The sequence below is a fragment of the Octopus bimaculoides genome, chromosome 17 (assembly GCF_001194135.2).
Source record: "Octopus bimaculoides isolate UCB-OBI-ISO-001 chromosome 17, ASM119413v2, whole genome shotgun sequence".
NCBI classification, from domain to species: Eukaryota; Metazoa; Mollusca; class Cephalopoda; order Octopoda; family Octopodidae; genus Octopus; species Octopus bimaculoides.
The window spans coordinates 7,251,626-7,270,387 of NC_068997.1; the positions used below are offsets into that span (position 1 = coordinate 7,251,626).

General features: G+C 36.2%; 1 protein-coding gene across 1 annotated transcript in view; it reads left to right on the plus strand.

Annotated features, from left to right (window-relative positions):
- LOC106874043 (integrator complex subunit 3) overlaps positions 1-18,762 on the plus strand; it is a 48,995-nt gene that overhangs the window by 27,838 nt on the left and 2,395 nt on the right. Inside the window, exons 13-29 of the mRNA XM_014921606.2 lie at positions 3,024-3,103; positions 4,420-4,511; positions 4,646-4,737; positions 6,170-6,298; positions 6,480-6,612; positions 7,227-7,284; positions 7,585-7,688; positions 9,057-9,101; positions 9,889-10,008; positions 11,504-11,597; positions 12,829-12,888; positions 14,463-14,531; positions 14,896-14,971; positions 15,812-15,925; positions 16,641-16,689; positions 17,455-17,622; positions 18,166-18,257. Coding sequence (XP_014777092.1) covers positions 3,024-3,103; positions 4,420-4,511; positions 4,646-4,737; positions 6,170-6,298; positions 6,480-6,612; positions 7,227-7,284; positions 7,585-7,688; positions 9,057-9,101; positions 9,889-10,008; positions 11,504-11,597; positions 12,829-12,888; positions 14,463-14,531; positions 14,896-14,971; positions 15,812-15,925; positions 16,641-16,689; positions 17,455-17,622; positions 18,166-18,257 — 1,575 coding nt within the window. The remainder of the gene's footprint in view (positions 1-3,023; positions 3,104-4,419; positions 4,512-4,645; positions 4,738-6,169; positions 6,299-6,479; positions 6,613-7,226; positions 7,285-7,584; positions 7,689-9,056; positions 9,102-9,888; positions 10,009-11,503; positions 11,598-12,828; positions 12,889-14,462; positions 14,532-14,895; positions 14,972-15,811; positions 15,926-16,640; positions 16,690-17,454; positions 17,623-18,165; positions 18,258-18,762) is intronic.

Consider the following 18,762-nt stretch of genomic DNA (forward strand, 5'->3'; position numbering starts at 1 on the left):
GGGGGGGGGGGGCAAGCGTCTTGATGTAATGATATCCTCTGATTGGAATACATTATAAGGGGGGGGGGGGAAGAAAGAAGAAGAAACATTTGGTAGCATGAAGGGATGTGACTGAATAACGAAAATTACTGAATGTGGAGAATTTCTGAAGCAAATATTTTGTAATTGATAAAATGTGATTGAATTAGTAAAAAAAAATCTAACTTTGAACCTGAAAATGATTGACTACAAGTGGATGGTGATTGGAAACTGTGTTACTGTAAGTGGAGTAACCGATAAAACACTGAGAATGTGAATCAAAAAAAGATGATGACTGCACAAGGAGTGTGATTGTATTGGCAGTTGCCATTGTTTATTTTTTTTCTGTTGTGGGCACAGACAGATCTAACTTTGTATCATATTGTCTTCAAATGTCAAACCTTCACCACCATCAATCATCTTTACAGAATATTGTGTTGATTTTAACCAGGGTATTTTTCCCCTCTTATTCTAGATACCACATGCATTTCAGACTGTTCAAATCCTTATGTAACCAATGTGTTGTGGTTGACTAACAAAGGTTCTGCAGTCTTCTTGCTTCAAGTTGTCTAGTTACAGTCACTACTTTTACGTTAAAGTCGAATGGTTTTCTCTGGGAACAAGACAAACATCCAACTATAAAAAAGCTTCCAAAACTGACCTACTCAAATGCGCAAATAAGTTTAAAATTCTAGTGGATAAATGAAATTAAAAGTGAATATATTGGACAGAGGAAACAATGATTATTTCAATAATATACACATTTATGTAACATTTTTTTTTAATGTTCTTGTGATCACACACCTGTGAATAGAGTACATAGAAATGATAAATAGCTTCGTATAAAATGCACAATGCATGCTTGAGGTGAAAGTGTGAACTGATGAAAGCGTCCTGACGATTTGGCTTTTATCATTGGATTCCAAAATGGCTCACTTTGGAACTTTAGCTTATATTGGCCCCTATCCCCCCTCCATCTCCTTTTTCTTTTCTACCAGACATGTTCTTAAAATTTATTTTCACGGAAACGTTTAAGAGAAACCCAACCAAAACAGTAATTGCTAAACAAACACTCCATTTTGTATTAATAAATTTCCAATTCATTGTTGTTATTTCCCTCATTCTACTCATGAATTATGAAACTTATGTATATACAGTGGTGTGTGTGTGTGTGTGTGTATACAGGTGATTCAAAAGTCCTTTTAGTATTTATGGATATGGGCTGGTCGACAACTGAGGCCACTTGACCTTCTTAATATATATCTCATCCCCCTGCCATCTCCCTCACCACAACCTTTATCTTGCAATTCATTGCACCCTCTACCCTACTGGTCTCAGTTTTCTGTTCAGTGCCAAAGCTCAGGAATTCAATTCCAGAATAATTGGTCTCCTATCATGGCATTTATAGTGTCAGCTGCTCAAACCACCTTCGGTAGTTAAACGAGGTATACCTGGACAACTGAATAAAATTATCATTATATGATGATGATGATACCATTTTTAGGGCGATGAATATTCTTTCATCTTTTGATGATATTTTTGTAAGATTATATATATATATATATATATATATATATAAATATTATCTCCAATTATGTATTGGAAATAAGAAAACAAAATTGTAACAAAACCATGTAAATGCTAGTCTTCTGAATCACTGTATACATATATATAAATGTGTTTCCTTTCTCCCTCTCTCTTTCTCTCTGTCTATCTATCTGTTTCTCTATATATCTGTCTGTCTGTCTACCTATCTGTCTATCTGTCTGTCTGTCTATGTATTTATGTGAGACATGTTCCAAATTTTGTAGTTCATTATAATATAATGGCAGGAGAAGAATATTTCTTTTATTTCACAGTTTGAGTGAAAACTTTGGAACACTCCAAGAGTGTGTGTACACACATATATATATATATAAATAGCTTCGTATAAAATGCACATATGTGTGTGTGTGTGTGTGTGTGTGTACACACACTCAAGGGGCTATTGAAAAGTTCCTGGCTTTAAGGGTATTGCGAAACGCCTGGTTGGAGGCCCAACCTTCTGGAGGTCTTTTACAGGGTTTAGAAAAACTGAATGACTACTGCAGTAAGTGTGTGAATCTGAGAGGGGAAGATGTTGAATAAAATCATAATTAACTGACTCCTGTATTTTCTTTTACCCAAAGCCAGGGACTAGCACTCCCTAGATATATGCACACAGACATGCATGTGTGTATTGAATGAGAGTGTCCACTGTTATTCTTTCTTTTATTTCTAGTTTTTCTTCAGGTAATATATTAATTTTCATTTGGAAAACAATTTTTAGCCATGCTCTATAAATACTCTTGTTTTTCTGATATATCTAATCATCCTACCTTTGAATTAAAACACACACACACACACATGTGCATGCACTCACGTGCACACACACAAAGTAGCCTTGAAGTATAATGATGTGATGTTAACTACTCAAGTTAATCTCAATGACTTGGGCAGGCCTGTAAAGACTGTTCGTACGGCCCATTCCTCCACACTAAACCAAGAAAGGAAAATAGATAATGAAGGAAAAACAAAAAAAAACCCATTGATCTGTGTTCAAATCTTTGCTTTATTCTTCTGTGCAAGACTTGTTCTAGTTTGTGGTTGGAAAAGCATTGAAATGTAAAAATTAGCTTTGTAACAAAAACAAAACTGAACATCTCATTCCTGCAAACATGGAAAGTAGATGTGTGCTGGTGTGTGTGTGTGTGTGTGTGTGTGTGTGTGTGTGAAAATCAGAACAGGCGGAATGCTTCAAGTGAACAAAGACCATGAGCTTGTTTTGGCTTCTGGTTACTTCACACACGCACACACACACACACACTGCTAGTATGAAAGTCACAACACTCTATTTCTCAGTCTTGTCTTTAGTCAAAAGACATCTGTCTGTCTGTCTGTCTCTCTCTCTCTGTGTACAACAATCTGTCTGTGTATACCTTGTGCATATGTTTCCACTTACCTGCCTTCATGTCCTTCTATTTCAGAGCCAGCAATTCTTGTCATGTACCATTCCATGCGGCCACACCCTGTTATCACAGCAACCCTTTTAGATTTTATGTGTCGGGTAATTCACCTTGAATTCTTTCTTTCTTTCTTTGATGGTAGAGGTTGTATGTGATTGAATCAACTCCATCACAGCTATTTATTTATTTGTTTCCACTTCCAATGGAAGAAGATAGAAGACAAAGTAGAGAGACAGAACTAGATTCTGAGTTAAAATATTACCACAGTTGGCTTTGCTTTCTGAGTTTCTTTTGGTTATTAGAATAAAAAGTAACAGGCGTAGGAGTGGCTGTGTGGTAAGTAGCTTGCTTACCAACCACATGGTTCCGGGTTCAGTCCCACTGCATGGCACCTTGGGCAAGTGTCTTCTACTATAGCCTCGGGCCGACCAAAGCCTTGTGAGTGGATTTGGTAGACGAAAACTGAAAGAAGCCCGTCGTATATATATATGTGTGTGTGTGTGTGTGTTTGTGTGTCTGTGTTTGTCCCCCCAACATCGCTTGACAACCAATGCTGGTGTGTTTACGTCCCCGTAACTTAGCGGTTCAGCAAAAGAGACCGATAGAATAAGTACTAGGCTTACAAAGAATAAGTCCTGGGGTCGATTTGTTCGACTAAAGGCGGTGCTCCAGCATGGCCACAGTCAAAAGACTGAAACGAGTAAAAAGAGTAAAAAAAAAAATTAAAAAAAAGTGATTGGATCCCTACCCGAATAAAATTTGTCATTTGCCAATAAAACAAAAAAATGATCATCTGGTTGTGCTTGCTCGGTTAAAAGTGGTTACTAACATTTTATGGTCAGTGAGAGTATAAATGTTAGCAGTAAAACACTTTGGGAAGATCTTGGCTATGACTTCAAAGATTTGGCTGCCCAGTATTCATGTGAACATTGCCTTTGCTTCAGGAGATACATCTCTGTTGATGAGATGGTACATTCCCCGTGCTGCTTGTCAGGGCCTCTCAGACCATAATGACAGATGAAATGATGCTAACGATTCTGCCAGCTTGCCATCATCATCATCATCATCATCATCATCATCATCATCGTTTAACGTCCGCTTTCCATGCTAGCATGGGTTGGACGATTTGACTGAGGACTGGTGAAACCGGGTGGCAACACCAGGCTCCAATCTAAATTTGGCAGAGTTTCTACAGCTGGATGCCCTTCCTAACGCCAACCACTCAGAGAGTGTAGTAGGTGCTTTTACGTGTAATAATAATCCTTTCTACTTTAAGCACAAGGCCAGAAATGTTTAGTGGGGGAGGGGGCTTGTTGATTATATTGACCCCAGTACTCCACTGGTACTCGTCTTATTTAATGATATTAATAATGAGTTGAGGACATATTGGCTGTCATTGTTTTTCTGTGTGTTGCAGGTGATGCCCAATTTTTGTCCTTCTCTCTCAGTACAAGTACGACAAGGAATATACACTTCTTTGCGATCAATTCTTGAGAAACGTGTTCTCCAGTAAGTATTCCTCCTCTGTTTTCACTTTGACAATGATGGTGAGAAGGGTTGTTTTAACACTTGTTTTAACCTAAGTAAGGTGTTTAATTCTTTTATAAATTGTTAATGTTTTATTTGTCTTTTGTTCTTTTCAGGTCTTTATCTCCTTTATTTGATAATCCCAAATTGGATAAAGAACTCCGAGCTTTAATTAGAGAGAATTTCATTGAATTTTGTTCTCCCGATAGTAAGTCGACATTAGTTTATTAATTCATTTTTTGTTTTCAACCCAGTTATAGAAATATGGTCAACTTCTTTATAGAGATAAATGAACAATCTAGATTCAGTTGGTGCAGTGGATGGCCCTGTTACACAGGTACTATGAACTGCACTGTTATAGAGGTGTAGTGAATGACCTTGTTACAGCTCTGTTATAGAGGTACAGTGAAAGGTCTTGTTATTGAGATGCAGTGAACGATACTGTTAGTAATATAGTGAATAGCTTTGTTACAGAGAAACAGCGAATTACAGTGAACAACTCTGTTACAGAAATATAATGAACAATCCTGTTACAGTAAAGATTTTTGCCAATGTAATATGGCAGTCCTGGTTTAGGATGAATGTTGCTGTAATTTAGCCCCAGGAGACATCATCTCCAGTTGGCTATATGACACGATCTGTGTCCTTATATTCTCGAACAAGGGAATCTAGCACCTCCACTCAGCTCAAAAGTACTGTTGCTGAATATCTCTCGTTGTGAGATTTACAAATAGTAATTTTCTGAACCTGTTACAGATTTATAGCAAACGGCATTTTATTCTTTATAAAAATAGTGAACAACTATGTTGTTGACATACATTTAACAACTTTTCTATGGAGTTAAATTCAACAACCTTACTATGGATGTACTCTCAGTAACTGATTAGAGAGGTTAATAAAATAAGCATTAGTGGTGTACTGGCTACTTCTGCCATTCCCCTGCACTAAGGGCAGAAATGGGTGCTGCTGTTGACCCACTCTTCCTCCCCCACAAATTTCTACTCTTTTGTTTATATTATTTTTATTATTATTAAGTTTATAGAGAACTGAGTTGATGGGGATACTCAACTGACCAGATATGAGGTCAGCAGTTGTTGTTAGCATCTACACTTAGTGTCTAAGTTTAAGATGCTTAACTTTAAAATGATCTACACAGAAAAAAAAAAAGGAAAAAGCTTATGGAGTAGTGAAAGAGTAGTGTGGGCAAAAGTTGTTTTGTTGTATGTAGTGATGTCACTTTATGTTGTGAGTTCAAATCCTACCAAAATTGAGAAAATATACGCTACTAGACCATTGAAGGTCTGTTATTTTGATTACGCCTCTCCCCTATAAATTTGTAGTTGTATCCAAAATTAGAAGGCATTATTATTATTATTATTTTTTAAGGTGGCGAACTGGCAGAATCGTTAGCACTCTGGGTGAAACACTTACCAGTATTTCACCTGTTGCTACGTTCTAAGTTCAAATTCTGCCAAGGTAGACTTTACCTTTCATCCTTTTGGGGTCGATGTAATCGACTTGTTCCCCTCCCCCAGAATTTCAGGTCTTGTTCCTTTTTGTAGAGAGGATTATTAATTATTATTATTATTATTATTATCATCATCAACACCATTGTCACTTCAAATATCATTTCTGTTTAGTTGTCAAAGAAGAAGCTTCTGTGAATAAAGACCTCACTGCTGATGTTGGTGAATCTGGGAACCATATTGTGGAGATGAGCAGCTTGTCTGATGGAGTGTTTAGTGATGATGAAGATGATATTCCATTAGGTCAGTTATTTTCTTTAATTATCATCTGTGAATGTCATGCAATGTTTAATGAGTGCAGTTCTGTTTGTTTCACTGCATCTATATTAAATTTGTTTTATATTGTTGTCAGTCATTTTGAATTTCTTTAGTAACTCGTAGCAGTCTTATTGATTTTGTGTTTTGTATTTTGTTTTGAATTTAGGGAAGCTGGTTGGTGACACCAAAATAAAGCCTTTCAGAAACGGCCCCCGATTCCAGCCGATTGATATCACTGAACACATCCAGCTTCTTCAGCATGAACTGCGACAGTTGACCATTGAGCTACAGAATGAAACGTATGTGGCTTCTTACTAAAAGTTGCTGTCTCTGTGACTTGTTGTGCAACCGTTTAGCATCTCGGTCAACCTAGTTTTCGTCATCTCTGTCTCGCTCTGTCTCTCTTTTCCAAAAATTGAACCTCTTCAGAGATGGTCAGAGTAACACAAAGAGAAGGATATCAAAATGAATATTTTTGCTGGTTGTTCCTCTGGGGTAAAATACACAACTCTGTTTGCATGTTTTTTTGCCTCATTATTGGCAGTTAATTTTTGGAAGATTTACTGGAGTCCCAGGGGTCTATGGAAGCCATGGGGCTATACAGTGTGAGATCTCTCCTATGATAAAATTGGCATAAGAAGTGAGATGCATAGAAAACTGTATATTTGCATACCTGTTAAACCCATGTCTGGTTAGAAAAAGCAGATACAAAGTTGATGACAACAATGATGATAATATTAAGAGTGATCAGGAATGAATTTTCAGATTTGTCTGAACCATACATAGATGGAGAGTGAGGAGAGAGAGTCACAAACGATTTTCCCTTATACCTTTTTTTTGTGATGCAGTTTTATGCTTTTTTTCTTTCTTAACCTCCCACATATTGCAGTGTGCCTGTGTTTATCTTTTACAGGGATCAGGAAGTCCAGTGTGAAATCATTGACAAAATGGTACAACATATTCTCCGTGATGTAAGTAATGTTTTACTCTTTATAGAACTTGTTAAGTTTAATTCTGTATAAGAAGATATATTTTGATTAAGACGTCCTTTTTATAAAATTCTGTAGACAATTGCTGTATTCAAACATCTGTGGTTGAAGTTTTCCTTCAGCTTTGAATTACATTCTAAAATAATTTGGGGTTTTTAACTCTTAGAGAATATATGTAAGTGTAGCAACTGAAGGATCACTAAATGATGATAAGGGATCATACAAACACACACACACACACACGTATCCACTTATTTACTGATTTATTTTTTCCTTTTTCAGGAAGATTTTGACCAAGACATGGCATCTACACTTGCTATATGCTTGTGTCAAATCCTTGGCCATTTATTTATGAGTAATTTATTTCCACAGGAAGTAGATGAAGAGTAAGTAATGAATAACTTCTATTATAGAAACTTTAATTAATTTAAATTCAAATTACGATGAAAGGAAACAAACAAACAAAGTTTGCTTTAGAAGCATTGGAATGTCTTAAAAGTTAAATGATTTTTTTAAAATTCTCAAATGCAGGATAATGCTAATAATATAGCCTGAATAGGATAAACTACCCCTATTTTGCAGAATTTTCTAAGACATCTCAACACTTCTAAAGCAAACTTTCTTTGTTTACTTTCATCGTAATTTGAATTTAACGTATGATAGCATCTCATAAAGCATGATTTCTATATATCTTAAATTTGCAGAAGAATTTGTGGTGAGGGCAGTTTAGCTTAAAGTTCAGAGCACCGCGACTTGTAATCATGGTGATGTGAGTTCGAGTCTCAAAGCTGGCTGCCAACTTTAATTAATTTATTTGCTCCAAAACTGGTTTCAGAGTGAGGGTGCAACCCCATGCTCTTTATAATTTTAAAAAGAAAGCATTATTGAACATGACAATATGGAATGAATTTTCTTTGTTCAGGAATTGGTTAAAGTTTTAACAATTTCTTACGAAAACCTGTTGAGGCAAGTGAAATCAAAATCGCTGACGTGGCCAATGACAGTACCACCTGATTGGCACTTGTGTCAGTGGAACGTTAAAAGCACATCCGAGCATGATTGTTGCCAGGACCGCTGACTGGCTCCCGTGCCGGTGGCACATAAAAAGCACCATTTGAGTGTGATCGTTGCCAGCGTCGCCTTACTGGCACATGTGCTGGTGGCACGTAAAAGCACCCACTACACTCTCGGAGTGGTTGGTGTTAGGAAGGGCATCCAGCTGTAGAAACTTTGCCAGATCAGATTGGAGCCTGGTGTCGCCTCCTGGTTTGCCAGTCTTCAGTCAGACTGTCCAACCCATGCTAGTAAGGAAAGTGGACGTTTAAACGATGACGACGATGATAATGATATTATTAAGGTGGTGAACTGGATGAAATGCTTAGCAGTATTTCACCTGTTGCTACGTTCTGAGTTCAAATTCCGTCAAGGTCGACTTTGCCCTCATCCTTTCGGGGTCGATAAATTAAGTACCAGTTGAACATTGGGGTCAATGTAATCGACTCATCCACCTCCCCCAAATTTCAGGCCTTGTGCCTTGAGTAGAAAGGATTATTATTACAGTGGTTGATGGCAGAATCAGTCGAGCTCCTTGTTTCATTTAACTGTCTTCTTTTTCCCCTTTCATCCTTCAAGGGTCAGCAAAATAAGAACCAGTCACGTAGTGGACTTGATCCCCTCAACTGTACCCTGTTACCTCTCAATATATAGGCTTTGTATCACTTTTATGAACTGTGACTTATTCATTTCTTATTCAGGTCCATTGAAGATTCTATAGGAACACCACTATTTGTGATATTTAGGTAAGTAAATATTGGTTTGTTTTTTAAAAAATTTACTTTGTAACCTGCTTGAAATTCAGATAAGCTGCTGGCTTTGAAAATTTTACTTTCACCTCAAAATGTTTCTTGTCTCTTTATTTAGGAATTATTATTTCTTTTTTTATTTATAGTTTTTGTTTACTTTTATGTTTTAGTCTGAGGAGAAAGGTCAGCTTTTGGGACCTTTATAGGACCTTTGAAATTGTTGATGGGAAACGGAAGAAGAAAGTATAACTCATGGGTTTTATGTGATAGGAAGTATTGCATGAAGGTATTGAGTTGTTGTTATCCTGGAGAGACCAAGTCTGAATATTTACAGCAAAAGGATAATTCTGTTAAAAAGCATGCAAGAACCAGTTGGTGATGTTAACTAGGGATGCCAGATGAGATCTGCTGCCCAACGTCTAAGCTATAAATTGGTCAACGATACTGAAGTGATGTTAGTCATACAATCCTATAACAGAATTAAGTTTTTGTGTGCTAACTCTGCCAATTCCTGACTGAACAAAAAGCAGGTTCTCTTGCTACTTCACAGTTGAGTGTTTAGTGATAAAAAGATGAATATCTGAAAATAATTTGTTCAACTTATAAAATATCCCAGAGATACAGCCATGGGTATAATAATGAAAAGAAAAGGGAATTAGTGATTCACTTACCCATCATCTCAAATGACCCTTCACAAAATCTTGAAGTCTTGCTTTTGTTTTTCTTTCAATTGTCTCTCAATTCTGTTATATTGTCTCTTGCATTGCATTTTGTTCCCTTCCAGAAACTTCTGTTCTACTGCTGAAGAGGATCCTATTCGACAGCCATTATTGTTCCTGATGGATGAAATGTACCAGAAACAGCCCCATATAGGTTATCACATGCTCTATTTCCTAAAAGTAAGGTAAGGATGAAGAGTTTAGTTTTATGAACGCTAATGTTTTTGTTGTCTGTTGTTTTTTTTTTTCCTGACTTCTATTTACTTGTATTTTGTAAGGATCTAATAATTCTTTCACTTTCATTTTTGGTTTTTCAAGAAATGTTTTTCTATCTGGAACCAGCAACTCCCATCCTTCTCCAAGCTACACTTGTAACACAAGTTGAACTCAGCTTAACAAAACTCTTGTCAATTCTTTCAATGCTTCTTTTGCATATTGTGATGTGCCTTTTTACAGCTTGGTGGACTGGGTCATTTAAGATTTAATAGTCTTGGCCAGTGACACAATGATATGCAGGTGGCAGTATGTGAACTGTTAATCTCTCAACTGGTTTATCTGGTAACAACTCAACCATTTACACACTGTAAACTTAACCTTGGTATTAGTTTTTTTTCATTGAGGCAAATAGTCTTTGCATATCGATACAATATATCTGTTTTAATATCATTTTAAGCATTTTTTTTGCAAGGTTAAAATGGTGGGGAGTAGTAATTTTCACTTCTTAAATTTGGATCTAAGATCCAAATTTGTCTTTTTAATGTGATCTCTATCTTCAGCTTGGTGAATAACTTAGTAAGTGACACAATGTTTCTAGGCTACAGGTTACTAAGCAATGACTTTAATAGTAGTCTTGTATATTGCAACACATTTTAATTATGTGACCTATAAAAAGACCAGTTATTAAAATACTGAGATGTAAGTGACTTTATTATTTGGATGTTGGACTTCTATTACTTGGACTGGTGTTATGTTGTGTTTCTGGTGGTAGAAATACTCACTACTCACTCAGTGACTCACTACTCTTACTATACAATAGGTATCATGCAGAGATATTGTGTGAGAAAATGCTAATGTCTTCTTACCTCTGGAGGGCTTTATTGTGCCAGTGTTTAGCTTTCGTTTCATAGCATTCAGTTTGTGAGAGATAAATTTTCCCTTGACTGGAGTACAGATTTATCCAGGTGAAATTTTATAAAGATAGACTGAGGCATGTAGAATTAAGAGTCCTGCCCAGTTACACTACGATACACCTGCAGTGGATTTGAACTCGGAACTTACAAATTACTATTCATTTAGGAAGGGCATCCAGCTGTAGAAATTTTGCCAAATCAGATTGGAGCCTGGTGTTGCCATCCGGTTTCACCAGTCCTTAGTCAAATCGTCCAACCCATGCTAGCATGGAAAGCAGACGTTAAACGATGATGATGATGATGATGATTAATCATTCCACTTGTGTTTACAAATAGATGATGGTTACTAAAGTTGGAGTTGAGTGATCTATTTTGAATGTAGTTGGAAGAATAGATAAATGGAATGAGAGAGAGAGAGAGAGAGAGAAGTTAATAAATTGTAGTCTGAATGAGACAGAGAAGGTTTAGTTCAGACAGGATAGCCACATATACCAAAGGGGCAAAGTTAAATAGTAGACATTACATTTTGCTTTCATTTTTATACTTTCAGTAAAGTCAATGATGACAAAATGTCCAGTTATCGTGATTTCTGTAAGAGTTTAGATGGAAAAGATTTGGAATCCTGCCTAATGAATGATTTACGGGTAAATATACTTAGTTTTTTTGTTGTTTTTTGTTTCTGTCAGTTTTTAACTGAAATTATTATTCTGAATTTCTAAATAACTGTTTAGTGTATTTTTTTTTTTTTACATTGCTATTCTTCTCCACTCCATAATGGTAACCAATTAATCTATTTTTTTAATTATTTAAATTATAACATCAGAAATCATGTAGTCTGACTAGGCAATAACAATTTCCCTTCAGATCCTCTGTTTGCACCATATGTGTACATATAACCAATTAACTTAATATGGAAGTCAAAAGCGGGTTGCATCTGGTTGTATTAGTGTGATCAGCTTTACCACCACCACCACCACCACCACCACCACAGATCTGCTCAAGTAAAATTGCCTCAGTTCCTTGCTTAAGGAAGGCATCAAACATCATGCTTATTTCATTTGGTTGATGCAAGTTGGATTCTAGACACTATTTTAAAAAGTTATCAGCAACCAGTGGGTTTTTTTTTTTTTTTAGATGCAAACTAATATTTAAACCATTAGCATTCAGATTACCTTGTCAAAAGGAATACTCAGGTATTCACATTGTTTTGAATTAATTTTGCATAATCTTGTAGTTTTGAGATTTTGATGATGTGATTGTTTATTTTTAGAATGACATTGAAAGGCTGCATTTGGTCAGTTTGAACTTGTAGACTATTTGGGCCAAATATGGCTAGTCTAAACAAACACTAAAGGGTTTGTAGGAGTAGATAGGAAAGAATCAAGCGATACTTGTAGAAATTTTTTGTAGAAGAGTAAGGGCTGCACACACCGTTTTTGTAGATCTTCCAAAACTGGCAGAAGAAAGGAAGGCAGGCAAACTGGATTCTTACAATAGAATGGCTCTGCTGAAGAAACCCAAGAGCCAAGTCTGCAATGGTAGTGCCACCATTCTGATTGTTATTATGCAAAAACCACTAAAAGCCCTGAAGGTGTGTTCTGTTGCTATGTTCCTGGTCCCAATCACAAGATATCTGCAAGTTATAGAGAAACTGGAGAGGCTAATTGCAGATGAGAATGCCTTGTATGATGGAAGAAGGAAAGCAGACAGTTTTCGGTGACAAGAGTTGCTATTGAGACTTTAAGTTTTATTTTCTTCTGTTATTCCGTTGGTTTTGAAATTGAAAAAAGAAAAAAAAAAAAAAAAAAAAGACCCCCCCCCCAAGAAACCATCCCCCCACCCAATTACATCAATTTCTTTTCTCCTTTTGTTTAGATCTGTCAAGAAGACGATGTGAGGTTATTTACATATCTGTTACCTGACATTTATACACATGTAAGTTGGTTTCATGTTTATTTTCATGGTTTTCTTACTGAACTACCTGTCCATGGCACTACACATTGATATAGGACTTTAGAACTTGATAAGCCCTATGCTATCCCCAGCTAAACTCCCTTGCTTTATCTCTTGTATGTGTGCTTCTGTACTAAAGCGTTGACCCTTCTGTGCCATGACAGGCCTCTGATACTCTTCCTGCTCTTGTTTTTGTTTGCATCAACCATTAAACTGCAACATTTCAAACCGAGCATCAATCACATTGACAATAATCATTATATCTTACTGACAGGAAGCTTGAAAGACACTGGACACTGTTCTGTCTTCATTGTGGGACTCAGATTAGCTAAAAAGCGAAAAGTAAATCAAGCAGGTGCTTGCATAGGATGTCATTTAATGGGGGAGGTGGTCTGTGGGCATTGTACATTGATAATAAACAAATAGCATTTAACTGTGATGTTGTAATGGTGTGTGTGAGTGATTTTAACAGAGCAGAAACCAGTGGCATAGGTAACTGCAATCACTGATTTGGCTCCAGCCTATGTCTGTAGTCGGAAGGAATGTCAGTGCCATCCTAAACACTATATGTACGGTATTATGGTTCTGTATTCTGAATTCAAATTTCATTAAAACCAACTTTGGTCTTTTGTTCGTCTTGGTTTGATAAAGAAATTGTCATCAACGTTCCAAGACTGACTCAGCTGATTGTATCCAATTCTTAATGTGTTATTGTTATGGATAACAAGGCAGCAAAAGCTGGCAGAATTGTTAGCATGCTGGGCCAAATACTTAGTAGCATTTCATTTTCTTGATGTTCTGAGTTCAAATTCTGCTGAGGTCAACATTGCTTTTCATTCTTTCGGGGTTAATAAAAGAAGTACCAGTTGTGCACTGGGGTTGATATAATCGACTTACCTCTTCCCCTGAAATTGCTGGCCATGTGCCAAAATTTGAAACTATTATTATTATAAAGAACAAAATGGTGGTTTGGAGTAAATATCATTTGCCAATATAACATGGCAGTCCTGGTTTAGGGCAGATGTTGCTGTAATTTATTCCCAGGAGACCTCGTCTCCAGCTGGCTATGCAACACGATCTGTGTCCTTATATTTTCGAACAAGGGAATCTAGCACCCCCACTCAGCTCAAAACAATATCTGTGTATCCCTTGTTTGAAAATATAAGGACACAGATCATGTCGTCTCCTGGGGCTAAATTACAGCAACATTCGTCCTAAACCAGGACTGCCATGTTATGTTGGCAAATAACTTTTACTCCAAAGTACTGTTGCTGTATATCTCTTGTTGTGAGATTTACAAATAGTAAAATGGTGATTGTTTAGCAAAATTATTAGCATGGCAACCAAAATATCTCCTGTTCCTTTCAGCTCTTTACAGTTTAACTTCAAATTTTATCAAAGACAACCTTCAGAGTCAATAAAGTTCCTGTAAAATACTAGGGTCTGTTTAATAATCCTCAAATCTCTTGTTTCAAATTTGAGAGAAGCAGTTGTCTGGATTTTCATCTAATGCTTCTTTTTTTTCTTCTTCTTCTTCTTCTTCGATTCCTTCTCAGTTCCCAAACATTGTCATTGGTAATACAGAACTGCTGCAGATGATAGTTTCTTGTATAGATGCTGTTCAGGTGAGTTTACTTTCTCTCTTCCCCTTCTCACATTCTCATATTAGTTGTCATCCTGGCTGTTGTTATTAGTCTATCGCTGGTATGGTATACACGTAGATATACTTGCTTTAATTGTTGTAGTACATCGTGTTTACACGAGGTCACATACACCTGACTGTACTGTTGTTAGTCTTTGATTGTACTACAACAGACTGCATTGTTGTTATGTGTTTGTTGCCAAAGCATTGTCTCTGCTATTCTTCATCTCATCTATAGTCACTGTATGAAGTACCAGTAATACACTAGTATCCATATCAATTAACAATAATCCTCTCCTTGTGTTTCTTTGAAACAAATCCTATTTATTATTCTTTATTATTTCCAGTTGCAGGATCTCATTTGTCAAATTCTCCAAGGTCACTTGATTATGTTCCGCAAAGATTCCTTCCTCTACGTCCTCAGTAAGTTCTTTACTTTCCCTTTTTGTTTTTCTTGTTTTATTATCATTTCCGTTCGTTTTTCTTTACTCTTTGTTTTCTTTTGTTGTTTGGTTTTTTTCTTTTCGTATTGTCACCTGATTTCATTGAGAATATTTATTTGTCTGTAAGGTGTCAGCCAATCAATGAAAGCTTTGTTGGTTCACTTTCCATGTCCTTGGTTAAGATACTCAACTCTCAATGGCAGTGTCCATCAGATTGTAAATAGATGTCATGTCTTGTGTAATGTTGTTACCCTATGTCAAAAGTAATGTTGATGGTGGCACTTGTGCCACGACTACTCAGAGTATGCTGTTACAACTGAATATACAGTTTAAGTAAGGAGGAGAAGAACTCCTGCAGCTTCGGTTATCAAAGGAAAGTAGATTTCCACCAGCCTGCAGTAACTGAATTCAATTCTTTTCATTGTCATTGTTTGGAGAAAAGATAAATTCCATGTGGTTAATTTGGTTTAGATATTCACTACAAAGAAACAAAAACTGGATTGTCTGTCTTTAACTTGACAGAATATGGGATTCTGTATGTCTCTTGTTGGCTAAGTTCATCTATGAACTGGTACATCTTATCGTTGTAAGCAGTAGGAGCAGTATGTAATTTATGAGTGTTCGGTAATGCCTTTGAAGAGATCTTCTAAGTGGACAGGGGTCAATATGATGCACTGGTTTTTGAGATCCACATTTACTTAATACCTGATGCTCTTTGTTTCTTGTTCCTCAGATAATGTTGTCTGCTCAGTTCATAACATATTTCTATTGTTTTGTGGCTGTATTTGTTTTACTTCTGCATCCATTTCTCATCCACCAGATGCCAGTTTGGAATGGGAAACCATTGAACAATATTTCCTGTGGCAGCTAATCACAGCTCATAGTATACCTGTTGAACATATCATGCCGGTATTACCAAAGCTGGAATTTTGCAGTAAGTGTGACTTCTTGTTAATTGGGGAATTCAAACATACATGCACACACACACACTCACACACACACACACACTCAATCACCCCCCTCCTTTCTCACCTACCAAATACTCTCCCACACACAAACACAGTCTGTAACTCCTATACATACACACATAAACATACACGGACACACACATGTGCAAATATACATGTATGCACTATATACGCATGTATACTCATACATACATGTGCATCCCTCCGCTCCCCCCACCGCCAATAAGCACCCTCCTGCCGTTAACGACAACAATTACCTCTCATACTTTGGCTTCACTGATTGGCACATCAACTGCTCAGGCATCATTTTTGGGAAGCAGACGTTTCTTTTTTTTTTTTTTTTGTCTCAAAAATTTCTCAAAAGATTTAAACTTGTGAATTGGAAGATTGGAAAGCAAGAACTACTTGTTTATAGAAGTTGTGCATGTATTGGTAGCAGTTACAAAGTAACTGAAGGACCGAAGATTTTGTGCATTGGCACTTACCAAAACACTTTGATAAGCATAATAATAATAATAATAACAATAATGATAATAATAATGATAATAGTAATAATAATGATAACAATAATGATAACAATAATAATAACAATAACAATAACAATAACAACAACAACAATAATAATAATAATAATAATAATAATAATAATAATGTATCTGTAACGTTTGTTTCTTTGTACAGCTCATTCAGAAGCACTTGCCAGTATCATGATATTGCTGAAACAGGAATGGTAAGTCAGGTTCAGAGATTTCTTATTCAAATTGGAACCTGGTGCAGCCCCACTGGCTTGCCAGACCTCAGTCAAACCGTCCAGCCCATGCCAGCATGGAAAGCTGATGTTAAACAACGATGATGGTGATCTCCATTATTAGCATTACTTTGAGTCCAATTCTCTCAGTAGAATCACCCCCCCCCTCTCCTTAACCCTCAGACATTTTGACCAAATCCTTTGACCTTCACCATCAACATCATTATTGATATTACACTGTCTCCTTCTACTATACTCATTGTTTCTTACTATCACAAAAGATCTAAAAATCACTGAAAATGATCAGGTGGATGATGATGATGATGATGATGGCGGTGGTGATAATTATGGTTATAAGCTTGATGCATTTGTGCTGGTGATCTGTGTTTAAGTGTGTCTGTTATTTAGTTTCTATGTTGTTATAAAGCAATATTTCAGGCTTTGTGTTTATGTATCCGTATGTCTCTGTATAACAGCTCCCTGTATTACATCAGTGTGTGTTTGTGTGTGTATTTATGTATGGACTTAAGTCTGTATATGATGTCTGCTGACAGGGAAGTGTTTGTATGGTTTGCTTATCCTTGTCTGAATATGTGTGTGATGACGTGTCAGCTAGTATATATTTGTCTGCGGGTGTATGTATATGCGTGCACTTGAGTTCCTATGGGTGTATGTATGGTTATGTTTGCTTGAATACCTGTGGTATGAACTGTAAAATAAGGGGAACATGTTACTTGTTGCTTGCAGCCCAACTGCCGAGTTATTGCGACCATTAATGTGCCGAGAATACAAGAAGCAGGATTTGTTTACGGTGTCTGTTATCAAGAATTGGGCTCATGAATATGAGGACCGACTGGCAGAATTGCTTTACAACCTTCTTGCTAAATCAAACAGTACACCAAAGAAGCGGCAGAGGTAACCATTTCCTCTAAATTTATCTCTGTTATGTTCAAAAAGTTTTTGAGAATTGTTTTAGTTTTTTTTTTTTTTTGTCATCTGTTTTGGTATGTGTTCTTATATGATATTCCTGCAATTGGAATGGTGAGCAATCTGTAGAGCATCTAGTTGTAAAAAACAAATACAAGACAAAGGTTTAAAAGAATAAGTAAGTATTCCATTTATTAGCAGAGAAAAGTAGATTTAATCCTTTAGCATTTAAACTGGCCGAAAATGGTTAAAATATTCAAATTGGCTAGATCTGGCCTCTTATACCTACCCAACAATATCATTAAAAAGAAAACAATAACCTCATTGAAGTCTTGAAACTATGAGATAATGCATAACTGATTGACTGATTTGAAACAATTTGAATAAATAAGTATTATTACATTTGGCAGAGAAATCTGAATAGCAAAGGGTTAAATTAGTTAAATTAGTTGAAATAAAACCAAACGAAATTGACCCGAGTGTTGTGATAAAGATTATTATTAAGTACGACTTTGGAATTTTGTCTTTCAGAAATAATTCTGCCAAGCGCGATAACATGCCAACACCAGATCAAGTCCTTGCTCATTTGGACCATATGAGGGTGGTGTGTCGAAACGTGTCTTGTAAGTGTTAACATTAGATCTGTTTTGTTTTGTTGTTTTATTAATTAACCAGAATGATCTGACAGAATGGGTTGAGTTGTGTGATACCTGGTAGTGTTTAGTTTTCTCTGTATTCTGAGTTCAAATCCTGTTGGAGTCAAAGCTTTCATCTCTCTGCATCTCTTGAAGTAAATACCAGTCATATACTAGTATCGTTTGGACTCCTTTCCTGACAAACTCTGTGGGCTTGAGCTAATCTAAGAACAATTGTTAATATTAGTCTTTTTAGCATTTCTAAAATGAAGTTGAGGAATTCACATAGCATCTGATCTGTGTGCTATCTATTTTTGTTTTGATGTGGCCTGCAGAGAATTTGGAAAATATTTGTGTATGTGTATATATATATATATATATATATATATATATATATAAAAATTAAGGTACTCAGAAATCTGGATGTTTGTACATTTACAGATTTTTTATTAATGTCACATGTTTTATAAATTAAATAAAGCGCTTTTCACCT